This window comes from Callithrix jacchus, chromosome 5 (assembly GCF_049354715.1).
Source record: "Callithrix jacchus isolate 240 chromosome 5, calJac240_pri, whole genome shotgun sequence".
NCBI classification, from domain to species: domain Eukaryota; kingdom Metazoa; phylum Chordata; class Mammalia; order Primates; family Cebidae; genus Callithrix; species Callithrix jacchus.
Genome location: NC_133506.1, coordinates 91120189 through 91133757, shown reverse-complemented (window position 1 = coordinate 91133757; position 13569 = coordinate 91120189). Strand labels below are relative to the sequence as shown.

Sequence of the window (13569 nt, the reverse complement as noted above, 5' to 3'; positions counted from 1 at the left end):
TTTTCTTTTCTTTTTTGTGTTTATCTTTTTTAGACATGACAATCTTCTTTTTTTTCTTTTTTAAGATGGGGTTTCACCATATTGGTCAGGCTGGTCTAGAACTCCCGACCCTAGGTGATCCACCCACCTTGGCCTCCAAAGTGCTTGGATTACAGGTGTGAGCCATTTATTTTTATAAAGAACCTCAAAAATTAGAAGTGGCCTTGGTAGGGAAAGAATGTGATGATTCAGAGTATAGTATGGCAATTTATTTATTTCTTTATTTTTTAGGCTAGTCAAGTGAAGCAGTGGGAGTGAAGAAGTAACAAATCTGTAACTGGCTGTGATCAATTAGTTGTAAACACCACTGCACTCGGACCAGCTCTTTGTTTTTTTTTATTTTTATTTTTAATGGCAGCCAAGTCCAAAGTGTGGCAATTCTTTTGCCTCCGTTTCCCCAACTCCATCCAGTGCATATGAAAATGACTATGTGCGTCCGAGGTGGGTCCGGGGCTGAGGTCTGGCCCTCCAGTTGCTTCCCCATTTCGGGAGCCTAAGCCAGGATGCCCAAGCCAGGATGCCCAGGACTCCTCTGTGACTGGTGGGCCTGATGCCCACAGCTGGTGATTCCAGAAAGAGGGGCCTGGACCAGGCTGTATCCCAGGGAAGACGACTGCAGCTGTGGACTCTCCTGCCCCCTACAGCCCGAGCCGGGTACTGCAGCAACAAGGTGGTCAGTCCAAGGAGAGGTCCATCAGGTTCTGGGCACAGTGCTGCAGGAAGTCAAAGTCAGGCACAGGGAAGGGCACGCGGGACCACTTTTTGGCCTGAATCCGCCCTTGAGGGGTCTGCAGAAGCATGCTGCGGACTTTGAGCGCTGGTAGCTTCACTGATTTGTAGATTATCTGCAGACCCCAGACCTGGGGTGAGACAGAGAGAGTAGGGTCTGGGTCTCCGGCCTCAGACTGGGATTCTCTCAAGTTGGAATTCCGTGAATACAGGACCTTTGCTTCCCACCTGAGGCTGTCATACACTGTGGGCTCCCTTAGACAGGGGCTGAACCTCCCTCTTCAGACTGGAGGCCATGGGGTGGGACTGTCTCCCCTGTCTTAGTGAGGGCCTCTTGAAGACTGGGGCTGAGGACTCTGGGGCCTGGGACATGGCCCAAGCTCTTACCTCCCCACAGTTCCTGCAGCTGATGACACCCCCAGGTTTCCAGTCCTTGAAGACTCTGTTGATGACCACAGGCTCTTTGGAGACGTTATAGTAGATCCTGGAGAGGAAGTGGGGTGGCCACAGCCCTCATTGACCTTCCTCAGCCCCAGATCTCATGCCCTCCTACTGGCCAAGCCCCTGCCTGGACCTTGGGCTTTCCTGCTGGTCAGGAGGCACAGACTTCCTAGGCTAGAAAATCCAGTCTTTGGCGAGTTCTACCTGTGTGGACTCCATCACACACTCTCTTGTGCCCAGGCTCAAGCTCAGCATCGCTTACCTGGTCTTCACAGTTTCCTAACAAGTCTCTCTGCCTCCATTCTTACTCCCAATATCAAGCCATCCTTCCACCAACTGCTAGAGTAATCTAAAAATATAAATCTGCCCTGACATCCCTTTGCTTAAAATCCATCCAAGATTTTTTTTTTTTTTTTTTTTTGAGACAAAGTTTCGCTCTTGTTACCCAGGCTGGAGTGCAATGGCGTGATCTCGGCTCACTGCAACCTCTGCCTCCTGGGTTCAGGCAATTCTCCTGCCTCAGCCTCCTGAGTAGCTGGGATTACAGGCACGTGCCACCATGCCCAGCTAATTTTTTGTATTTTTAGTAGAGACGGGGTTTCACTTTGTTGACCAGGATGCTCTTGATCTCTTGATCTAGTGATCCACCCGCCTCGGCCTCCCAAAGTGCTGGGATTACAGGCTTGAGCCACCGCACCCAGCCTTTTTTTTTTTTGAGATGGGGTTTCACTCTTGTTACCCAGGCTGGAGTGCAATGGCGCAATCTCAGCTCACCGCAACCTCCGTCTCCTGGGTTCAAGTGATTCTCCTACCTCAGCCTCCTGAGTAGCTGGGACTACAGGCTGCGCCACCATGCCCAGCTAAATTTTGTATTTTTTGTAGAGACAGGGTTTCACCATGTTGACCAGGATGGTCTCAATCTCTTGACCTAGTGATCCACCCACCTCGGCCTCCCAAAGTGCTGGGATTATAGGCGTGAGCCACCGCACCCGGCCAATCCATCCAAGATTTCTAAGAACCTCCTGGATAAAGGCTACACTTTCACACCTGACCTTTAAGATCTTCCACAGGCTAGTCTGTTTCTTTCTAAATCTCATTATTTACAGTCCCTTCCACTCAGGTCAACCGGTTTTTTGTTTTGTTTTTTGAGACAGAGTCTTGCTCTATCACCGAGCCTGGAGTGCAGTGGTGCGATCCTGGCTTGCTGCAACTTCTGCCTCCTGGGTTCAAATGATTCTCATGCCTCAGCCACCCAAGTAGCTGGGATTACAGGCATGCGTCCCAATGCCCAGCTAATTTTTTGTATTTTTTTTTTTTTTTTTTAGTAGAGAAGGGATTTCAGCCAGTCATGGTGGCTCATGCCTATAATCCCAGTACTTTGGGAGGCCAACGCGGGCAGATCAGGAGGTCAAGAGATCTAGACCATCCTGACCAACATGGTGAAACCCCATCTCTACCAAAAATATAAATATTAGCCCAGCATGGTGGCGCATGCCTATAGTCCCAGCTACTTGGGAGGCTGAGGCAGGAGAATCACTTGAACCTGGGAGGCAGAGGCTGTAGTGAGCTGAGATCATACCACTGCACTCCAGCCTGGCAACAGAGTGAGACCAGTTTCCCGACCCAAAAAAAAAAAAGAGGAGTTTCACCATGTTGGCCAGCCTGGTCTTGAACACCTAACCTCAAGTGATCTACCTGCCTCGGCCTCCCAAAGTGTTGGAATTACAGGCATGAGTCACTGTGCCCTGCCCTCCATGGTTACCTTCTCATTTGCTCACATTCAAACCAGTCCCATTGAAACCTAGCTGAAATGCGACCTCCTCAATTGAGAAAACCTGTGTGAAGATCCTTGGCACAGTGGCCTGAACACAGAGGGTGACATAATAAATGGATACAGGATGGGGGAAGGTCACTCTTTAGGAGACAGAGGATGGGGGATGGCTCAGGGACAGCCAGGCTCTCTTGATATCCTCACAGTAGGTAGAACCAGAGGATCAATGTGTGGTCTTTTGACACTCAGTATCCTCCTGAATTCCGGTTCTTTCTCAACCAGAGAATGGCTGTGGGAACTAGGGCAAGTCATGTAGCCTTTCTGAGCCTCTATTTCCTTGCCTGTAAAATGGGGACAGGGATAAAACCTGCCTAACCAGCTTATTGTGAAAATGCAGAATCAGTACTTACTACAATGCTCTTCAGCCTCCCAAAGCTTCAAAACACCGGATGGGAAGGATTCCCAGTACCCCATCCCACACCCCCATCCTGATAGCCCCTTCCATAGGTCTCACGAGAAGTTGGGGTTCACGTTGACGTGGTGGGCGCCCTCCACCTTCCGCAGGTCACTGCCATGGCCCACAGCCGCCATGCAGTTGATGCAGAGTAGCTGCACGTGTTCCTTGGGGAACTGCTGCCGCTGGCTCTCGCGCTGGGCTGCCTGGGCTACACGCTTGGTCACGGCTGCCTGCTGCAGATCCCGGATCTGGGGTGGGAAGGGACACCAGGCATGGCTGGGGGTTAAGAGAATGGTCCCTGGGGGACAAAGGGTTCCAAAGATCTGAGATCATCTGTACCCGGAAGAATTTCCTTAACCTTCCCTGGAGCTCTCTTAAAAGAGGCTGTGTTGCCAGGCTCAGTGACTCACATCTGTAATCCCAGCGTTTTAGGACGCCAAGACAGGTGGATCATGATGTCAGGAATTCGAGACCAGCCTGGCCAACATGGTAAAACTCCGTCTCTACCAAAAATACAAAATTAGCCAGACATGGTGGCACATGCCTGTAATCCCAGCTACTCGAGAGGCTGAGACAGAGAATGCACCACTGCACTCAGCCTGGGTGACAGAGCAAGACTGTCTGGGGGGGGGGAGGGGAAGAAGCTATGGAGAGAAACAGTATGGGTAGTGGGGGCAACAGTGGGAGAGGTAAGCTTTCTTGCTGAATCGTTGCTTCATCTTTGAAGGATTTCAGGCAAAGCTACTTCTGTGACCCTGTCATGGGGCATCATTAACAATTATGCTGGGATAACAAGGAACACCCTGGACCAGGTAGTGGCCCTGCCTCAGGGAACTGATGCTATAAGTCCTAGTTCTGGACTTATCTTCTGCACGTGAACTTATCTCATCCCCTCTGCCTGGTTCCAGAAGGGCTGTAATGCAGCTCTTGCAGATATATAAAGTATCTCGTGGCGAGGATAAATAAAAAGCCCTGGATAAGGCCTGTTCCCAAGGCCTTCTGGAGTCCAGGCACTGCCTTCCCTGGCAGCCCCACACCTGGCCTCTCTCCAAACCTTCCCTAGGTGGGCAAATTTAGCTCTGAGATGTAGAGGAGACAGGGGGACATATGTGTGCAGTCAGAAACCTGCCAGGGAGTGCTCCCTCCGCCCCATCCCTCCCACAGGGCATGCAGGCCGCCGGCAGACCTTGGCCTGGTACTCGGCCCGGTCCATTTTCTGCACAGCAGCCACTGCCTGCTCCATCAGCGTCTCCAGCGCCTCGTTGATCAGCTCCCGCTGCAGCTCCCGACTACCCTTAGTTGCTACAAATGAGTACACACTCTCACCCGCTCGGGCACGACCTCTGGCCTGGGAAGGGAGACAAGGGCAGTTCTGAGTTGGGCTGGGGCCCCACACAGGATCCTGTGAGGGCTGCCGAGTGGAAGTGGGCGTGTGAGCACCTGGACCATGGAGATCTCATTGGTTAGGAGCCCATAGCGCACCACCACGTTGCACTGTGGGATATCCAGCCCCTCCTCCGCCACACTGGTGGCCACCAGAAGGTTCAGGGTTCCATCTCGGAACTTCCGGATCACTTCTTGCTGGTCCTTCTGCAGGGGGAGGGCGGGGAGGAGAAAGAGGCTGGCACATGAGGTGGCTCAGGCTGACCCCCCCTGTCAGAGCAGCCTCTCCTGGTTCAGCCCTCACTCTCAATCTTGGTCCATCTCCCTAGAGCACTTGAATCCCATCTCTATCTCCAGGTACCCTCAGGAGCATGCCCATCTTCCCAGATGCCTATCTAACCCCTAACTTCCCTAGGGACTCTAAGGGTCCCTAACCCTCTAGGAACAACTCCCAAGCCATAATCTTCTCCTGCAAGGGACCCCAGACCTGATCTGCCCTGAGGATCTGCATCACAGATCCTACAGACCCCCATGCCCTACCCTTCTGTCTCCAGGGACCCCCAGACTGGGAGAGGCTTCAGCACTGGGGATGTCAGTGTCTGCCCCCCTCCCCCAGTTCCCTGACCCTCTGCCTTGGGATAGTCAACCTTCTTCCCCTAGGGTCTCCCTGTCCCCACCTCTCTGTGCTCAAGACCCTGTTCCCCACACTTGTCTCCTATGGAATCCCCGCCACCACCATCGTCTTGCCCCAAAGCCCACACCTGGGTCATGTGGGTTCTCTGGCTGCTGTTCCCAGATCCAATCAGTAACTGGGGCCGGATGTCCACAGTCTGCAGGCCCGGCTGCTGCTGGAGCCAGAGCAGGAGGGAGTGCGCACTCTGGCGGGTGCGGGTGAAGATGATGCCCCGGGGGCTGTCAGAGCTCCTGAACTGCTTCTGCAGGATCTTTTCCAGCATCTCCAGTTTTGGATTCTCCAGGCCATGAGTTGCCAAGTGGGCCAGCATATCCTTGTGGTCTGTTGAAAACCCCAAAAAGTTTGCCAGGTGTAGTGGCGCATGTCTGTAGTCCCAGCTATTTGTGAGGCTGAGGGCAGAAGGATTGCTTGAGCCCAGGAGATCAAGGATGAAGAGAGCTATAATTGTACCACTGTACTCTAATCTGGGTAATAGAGTGAGACTCTGTATCAAAAAAAAAGAAAGAAAGAAAGAAAAGAATAGAAAGGAAGGAAAGAGGCTGGGCACAGTGGCTCACACCTGTAATCCCAGAACTTTGGAGGCTGAGGCAGGCAGATCATGAGGTCAAGAGATCAAGACCATCCTGGCCAACATGGTGAAACCTCATCTCTACTAAAAATTAGCTGGGCATGGTGGTGCACACCTGTAATCCCAGCTACTCAGGAGGCTGAGGCAGGAGAATTGCTTGAACTCAGGAGGTGGAAGTTGCAGTGAGCAAAGATTGCACCACTGTACTCCAGCCTGGCGACAGAGGAAGGAAAAGAAAGGAAGGAAGAAAAGAAGGGAAAGAAAGAAAGGAAAGGAAGAAAAAGGAAGAGAGGAAGGAAGGAAGGGAGGGAGGGAGGGAGAGAGAGGGAAGGAGGGAGGGAGAGAGGGAGGGAAGGAGAGAGAGAAGGAGGGAGACCGACCAACCCAAAACAGAGGCAGAGGATTCAGGTCTTGGAGTGGGGAGGGCACTGGTGGAGGAGGTGGTCACAGGAATAGGAGTGCAGAAGGTGGGGGCGGGGGGAGGATGGACCTCCTGCTTGACTCCCTCACCAGGAGCACCAAGACACATTTAAGGATGCCTCGAATGGGCACAGTGTCTCACGCCTGTAATTCCAACACATTGAGAGGCCAAGGTGGGTGGATCATTTCAAGTCAGGAGTTCAAGACCAGCCTGGACAACACGCTGAAACCCCCTCTCTACAAAAAAATACAAAAAGCAGCTGGACGTGCTGGTGCACCCCTGTAGTCCCAGCTACTCAGGAGGCTGAGGTGGGAGGATCACTTGAGCTGTGATCACGCCACCGTACTCCAGTCAGGGTGACAATGAGACTCCCTCTCAAAGCAAAAACAAAAACAAAAAGGACACCTCCTGCCAAGCCCACTCTCAAGGCCAGCCTCACACCAGGGTCATACAGTACAGAACCTCAGACCACAGCCCTTCAACCCAGCCACCAGGATGACCCTTAAACTTTTCACTCTGACCTCTGCTACCCAGATCTTTTGAGTCCCAGGCTGTGCTGAGATTTTCAGCCTTAAATTTCACCCTCTGACTTTCAGCCTCACTCTCCCAGTCTAAAGGAATCACTTCTAACTAGCAGTTTAAAAAAATCTGGGCCGCCAGGTGCGGTGGCTCAAGCCTGTAATCCTAGCACTTTGGGAGGCCGAGGTGGGTGGATCACCTGAGGTCAGGAGTTCAAGACCAGCCTGGCCATCATGATGAAACCCCATCTTTAAAATAAATAAATAAGTAAAATAAAAAAATCTGGGCCAGGCACAGTGCCTCATGCCTGTCATCGAAGCACTTTGGAAGCAGAGGTAGAAGGATCACTCGAGCACAGGAGTTAGAGAACAGCCTGGGCAACAAAGAGAGACTCCACCTCTACAAAAAAAATTTTAATTAGCAGGGAGTGGTGGTGCCCACCTGTAGTCCTGGCTACTCAGGAGGCTGAAGAGTGAAAATCACTTGAGCCCAGAAGGTCGAGGTTGCAGTGAGCTATCATTGCACAACGGTACTCCAGCCTGGGTGACAGAGCAAGACCCTGACTCTTAAAACAAAAGTCAATAATGTAAATTAATTTTAACAACTGTGCAAAAACCTTCCCAAATGAGGAAATAAATCCGTCCTACCCATGGCCTTGAATTTTGGTTAGAAAAATAGGATCTCCACCAGTATCCTCGCGGGTACCTTCCCATCGGTCTTGGCACCTGTGCCCTGGCCTCTGATCTCGCATCCAGGCCCCATCACCCCCGCCCACGAACCCCCCTCCCGTCCCTCACCATTGAACAGGGCCAGCAGCCAGCGCTCAGCACACAGGATCTGGGTTTTAGTGGCATGCTCCCTTTGATAGAAATTCTGCAGCGCAGCCAGGGCGTCCACGGCGCGGACAGTGTCGTGGATGAGGAGCGCGTCATTGTAGCGCCTCAGGTGAAGCGCGTAAACCCGCTGCTCCAGGAGCCCAGCCAAAGCCGCTGCGTGTAAAGGGCGTAGGGTCTGAACGGGCCCCTGCCCGTGCCCTGCCTGTCCCCTGCCCGCCCCCTGTTCGACCCCATAGGGAACTCCACTCAGACTCCGCCCCTGGAGTGGCTAGGCCCCGCCCCTAATGCCTCCTCCCAGTCAGGGCCCACCCCTGACCACTCCCACATCCTCGCCTCTGCCTGAGGGGCTGCTCCTCTCACCAGTCTCGCTCAGCTTCACCACCTGCTGCTCATACGTCTGTTTCCCAAAGTCCCGACTCAACTCAGGCATCTCCAGGTGGTCGTGGATTTGGTCCATGAGCTTCTTCAGCAAGTCCCCAAACGGATCCTTAGCAAGAGGAGAGTTGGAGGGGATTCCCATACACATGGGAAGGTGCCTGCGAGGATACTGGTGGACACCCCATTTTTCTTTCTTTCTTTTTTTTTTTTTTTTTTGAGACGGAGTTTCGCTCCTGTTACCCAGGCTGGAGTGCAATGACGCGATCTCGGCTCACCGCAACCTCCGCCTCCTGGGTTCAGGCAATTCTCCTGCCTCAGCATCCCGAATAGCTGGGATTACAGGCGTGCACCACCATGCCCAGCTAATTTTTTGTATTTTTAGTAGAGACGGGGTTTCACCATGTTGACCAGAATGGTTTCGATCTCTTGACCTCGTGATCCACCCGCCTCGGCCTCCCAAAGTGCTGGGATTACAGGCTTGAGCCACCACGCCCGGCCAGACACCCCATTTTTCTAACCAAAATGTGTTGGAGGACGGGAACTCAGTGGGGGCGCTGACCTGGCATGCAGCGCACTGTGACTGCCTCACCCATCTGCCTTAGCTGAGGTGAGAGCTCTAGAGGGAGGCCAGCTGGGTTGTGGAGGAGTCCTGGCCAGAGGCAGGGTCCAGGTTCCTGCACCCGGCTCCTGCCTTGTCTCACCGGCGATGTGCTCTTACCCTTTGGCCTAGGCACAGTGGGGCCTAGTATAAGGTACATGGATGTGCCGGGCGCGGTGGCTCACGCCTATAATCCCAGCACTTTGGGAGGCTGAGGCGGGTGGATCACGAGGTCAAGAGATCAAGACCATCCTGATCAACTAGGTGAAACCCCGTCTCTACTAAAACTACAAAAATTAGCTTGGCATGGTGGTGCACACCTGTAGTCCCAGCTACTCAGGAGGCTGAGACAGGAGAATTGCTTGAACCCAGAAGGCGGAGGTTGCAGTGAGCCGAGATCATGCCATTGTACTCCAGCCTGGGTAACAACAGCGAAACTCCATCTCAAAAAAAAAAAAAGGAAAAGGATGTGCTTTGGTCAAGGAATAGGCGGAGGCAGACATCCAGGCCAGAGTGACTCAGCAAGTTAAGGGGGCAGGCCCATACTCCACTTGCTATATAGCCTGTTTGTGTAAGTTCATATTGACTCTGAGCCTCTATTGTCAGAAGAAGGTATAACTGCCTTGCTGATGCTGTGCACGGGGCTCAGTTCTGCATGGTACAGCAGCGCACATGGGCGCACCCAGAGAGAGAATAATGCTACTAACCCTTTTAAGGGACAGCCGGTCACCCTGAAGGTGGGCAGCGGGGAGCCAGGAACCAGCTTGTGCCCAGAGGGAGAGAGGTAACTGCTGACCCTGACAGAGCTGGCCTTGTAGGCCAGGGAGTACAGCTGCAGGCGTGGGGGCGGCAGGAGCCACAGAGCCAGAGCAGACAGCCCAGATAAAGGGGGACAGTGTGAGAGCTAGTGTGAGAGAGCTGCCGCTGCTGAATAAAACTACGTTTTTTCTTTTCTTTTTTTTTTTTTTTTGAGACTTAGTTTCCCTCTTGTTGCCCAGGCTGGAGTGCAATGGTGCAATCTCAGTTCACTGCAACCTCTGGCTCCTGGGTTCAAGCGATTCTCCTGCCTCAGCCTCCCGAGTAGCTGGGATTACAGGCATGCACCATCACGCCTGGTTAATTTTGTCTTGTTAGTAGAGACGGGGTTTCACCATGTTGGCCAGGCTGGTCTTGAACTGCTGACCTCAGATGATCTGCCAGCCTCGGCCTCCCAAAGTGCTGGGATTATAGGCATGAGCCACTGTATCTAGCCTAAAACTACATTTCACCAGCCCTTGGCCCCGCCGAGGGTTCTTTCAGCTATCTGCTCATTCACTCCCTGCAGACCACAGCGTGGGCTCAAAGCCTGACCCTGAGTGTAACATTGGTGTAGTTGTGGACCTGACACCTAGTCCTTGTCCTGTCCAGTCACAGCAGGCACCAGGCCCTGGCCACATTGGAGAGGGCTCAGCACAGCCTCAGCACAAAGTGGCCCCTGCTCTTTGGTTTGCAGAGCACTCCCCAGCATGTCAATGCTGTGACAGGCGCAGGCGGTGCCTTCTGAGTCAATCTGAAGAGTGGGCTGTGGGCATGGGCTGTATCTGCCCCATTTCACAGAGAGGAGAAATTGAGGCTCAGACACAGAGCAAGTGACCTGAAGTCATACAGCTAGTGAGGGCGGAGTCAGGGCCCAAGCCTGGGGTCCTCACCTCACACTGGCTCCCACTCCCGCTGTGTCCCTGCCCCCATGTACCTACCTGACTGCGCCTTTGGCAGAGGTCGTACTGTTTGCAGGGCTGCTGGTTGTGCTCCTGCAGCTGGGGGAAGCAGTTCTGGGGTGATGTGATGCACCACGTGTCCAAGTTGGCACAGAGCTGGGGGCAACAGAGAGGACTTTACTGGAAAGTAAGGGTCTGTGGGGACAATGGGCAAACCTTTGGGGCAGGATGGATCCCAGCTGAGGACAGGAGAGGGGGAAGCCACTGAGGGCATGGGCATTCATCTACTCAAATATTGCTCGCCCTCTCTGTGCCAGTCTTGTTCTAGGCACTGGGGACACAAAAGATCTCAGACTGGAGTTGGAGAGACAGATAATAAACCAGCAAAGAATAATGGACCCTTGCAGAGCGCTTTAACAAGCTCTGAAGAGGCTAGCACTGGATGATATGACAGAGAGCGGAGGGGGTGATCAGGGAGGACTTTGAAGAAGTGGCATTTAAGCTGCTCAGTGAATGACAAGGAGGAGGTAGCAGGTAAAGTTCAAAGGGAAGGGCATTCCAGACAAAAGAAATGGTAAGTGCAAAGGTCCCAAGATGGGAAGAAGCCCGCATATTCAAGAAGCAGCAGGCAGGCCAGTGTGGCTGTAGTATGAACTACAGTTAATTCTTTGCACCATAAGAAGCCATTGGAGGCTGGATCTTAGGTGAGGAAGGGGCCAGACCCTGCCATGGAGAGCCTGGGTAATGCTGGGGGGGATGGGGTAGTGGGTGGGCAGGCAGGCAGGCAGGCAGGGAGGGAGGTCCCTGGTGTGTCTGGTGGTGGGAGGCACACAGGGTCAGGCTGACCTGTAGGACGTGGTTGATGGCTCCATCGAGCTTGGAGGCCCCGCCGGTGCCTGGGGAGGCTGTGAGACCCAACACCTGGGGCAGGGGCCGTGCCCTCTGGAGTTTAAGTTCTAGGTACTGGCTCATGATGATGTTGTAGACAGTGTCCTTGTGGGTGTGGTGGCACTCATCCACCACGATCAGAGAGAAGGCTGGGGGCACAATGGGGAAGGCTGTGACCTATGTTTGCAAAGCCCTTCCCTCCCATAAACTCTCAGGTAGCCCCCACAATAATCTAAGAATTCCTTCTTCCTTTCACAACCTGCAGCTGGGTCCCAGGAAAAAGCCAGGCACGGGTGATTTCTCTCCATTTCACAGATTAGTAAATGGAGGCTCAGCTGGGGAAGGGACTTGCCTAAGATCCTACACCATAGCCCAGCCTGTTTCTGCTAGTGTCTACCGGGGTTTTGTAAACAGGCTCCCACAAAAACTCCTACCACCTTTACTTCGGGAGGTGCCCTGGGGTTGGCGGGAGGAGGTACCCCGGGTGCATATCCTTTTTCCCCCTGCCCACGGCCCTCACCTGTGAGCTCCACGTGCTCCTCCTCCTCAGGGCTGGTTAGTGCCATCTGCAGCAGCTTTGCTGTGCAGATGAGCAGGTCATGGCACCGAGCCAGGTGGCCAAAGCCAGCACGTGGCCCCATGTCCCCACTCAGGGTTGTCATGGTCCAGCGTCCATCTAGCATGCGGCTGAACTCTTCACCATGCTGGGTCACCAGGTGCACCTGAGGGTGGAGAACAAGATGGGAAGAGAAAGCTGAATCTGGGGCCAGGGGAGTGGAGAGGAGGTAAGGTGACCCACAGGACATAGCTGGGTATTGAGCCAGGGTGGAAAGACAGGTGAGCTTAGGGATGGACACAGCAGCTCTGGAATTCTGGTGGGAACTGAGAGGTGCCTGAAGAGCTGAGACCCTGCTTGGTGGTGGGGGAGTGGGGCAGGACGGGCAGGGGCAGACCACTCACCCTGTTGACCAATACAACCACCTTGGCTCCATCCACAGTCTCTAGGTGCTGCCTGGCCACATAAGCAGCCGCCCGGGTCTTCCCAGCACCGGTGGGCAGCCAGATGATGATATTCTTGCCCTCCAGGGCAGGCGTGATCACCTCCTGTTGGTAGGGTCGCAACTCCATTCTGGGAATAGCAGGAGACTCAGACCCACTGGCCCCTCCACCCCTCCCAACTCCTGGCCAGACCAGGCTGTGCCGAGACTTTCCTTTTGCCCAGGACTCCACCCCACTTGAGGGAGGTGGGGAAGGACACCCTCAAAACCCATCAGTAGCCTGCTCCATCAAAAAGCGGGAGCTGGAGTAACACAGGTTACACCTGCCCCCTGCTCAGCCCAGCTCTCACCTGTTCTACCGTGTAAGCTTGCCCAGGGCGGCCCTTCTTCGCTCAGCTCAGAGATCTGAAATGGAAATGGAAATGGAAACTGAAACTGAGGGGAGGAGCCAGCTGAGCCGACTTAGGAATCTCCCATCCCTGCCCCAAGAAAAAGAATCAAGAAGATAAAGAACGCTTTGTGCTGATAGTCATCACCAACTGCCAACAGTCGTCACCAACTGCCGCAAGTACAAAGCCTGAACGGCGAGTACGGCCACTGCGCCAACGCCACCTCCCTTGCTAGGGCCACAGCTCCATTCTGGGAATAGCAGGGGACTCAGACCCACTGGCCCCTCCACTCATCCCACTCCTGGCCAGACCCGTCCATGCAGAGACCTCCCTTTGCCCAGGACTCCACCCTACTTGAGGGAGGTGGGGCAGGACACCCTCAGAACCCATCAGGAGCCTGCTCTGGCCAAAAGGTGGGGGTAGGAGTAACACAAGCTACACCTGCCCCCTGCCCAGCCCAGGTCTCACCTGCTCCATCAGATAGGCCTTAGCTCAGCCTCGTGCCTGGCCTGGTGCCACTGTGCTCAGCAGAGAGAGCAGAGATCGGATATGGAAACTGAAATTGAGGGGAGGAGCCAGATGAGCTGACTCAGGAAAACTCCCATCCTGCCCCAAGAAAAAGAATAGGGTGTGCTAACAGGGAAGTATTCTCACTGTTACGGGATCCTCTACCCTCTGGCCCTTTTCGCAGTTAGTTGTAACCACAGCTACCCAGGTTAAGGTTAAGGCAGCGGGTTCTGACCCGTTGCCCTGGCATCTGGAT

The 13569-nt window shown here is 53.8% G+C and overlaps 1 protein-coding gene across 4 annotated transcripts; it reads right to left on the bottom strand.

Moving 5' to 3' along the window:
- DHX58 (DExH-box helicase 58) lies at positions 1 to 13364 on the bottom strand. Of its 4 annotated transcripts, none has more exons than XM_054256032.2 (14): positions 13275 to 13364; positions 12768 to 12822; positions 12380 to 12548; positions 11940 to 12141; positions 11378 to 11568; positions 10571 to 10687; positions 8219 to 8345; positions 7820 to 8011; positions 5582 to 5835; positions 4878 to 5027; positions 4624 to 4785; positions 3495 to 3685; positions 1156 to 1252; positions 1 to 899 (listed from the first exon to the last, which is right to left on the bottom strand). In XM_054256032.2, the coding sequence occupies exons 3-14, from the start codon at positions 12545 to 12547 to the stop codon at positions 714 to 716; spliced, it is 2037 nt and encodes a 678-aa protein (XP_054112007.1). In that variant the 5' UTR covers position 12548; positions 12768 to 12822; positions 13275 to 13364; the 3' UTR covers positions 1 to 713. The 4 variants fall into 4 exon arrangements, with proteins under 4 accessions (XP_054112007.1, XP_008995844.2, XP_035156398.1 ...); XM_008997596.6 differs by having other exon boundaries at positions 1 to 752; XM_035300507.3 differs by having other exon boundaries at positions 12380 to 12523.
- Positions 13365 to 13569: the final 205 nt, after the last annotated feature.

Excerpts from the sequence above, each read along its gene's own strand:
- DHX58 (XM_054256032.2), bottom strand. The coding sequence starts at position 12,547 with ATGGAGTTGCGACCCTACCAACAGGAGGTGATCACGCCTGCCCTGGAG. Across the intron at positions 8,012-8,218 it reads GGTGAAGCTGAGCGAGACTG|CGGCTTTGGCTGGGCTCCTG; the intron begins GTGAGAGGAGCA and ends CTTTACACGCAG. Across the intron at positions 3,686-4,623 it reads GGGCCGAGTACCAGGCCAAG|ATCCGGGATCTGCAGCAGGC; the intron begins GTCTGCCGGCGG and ends TTCCCACCCCAG.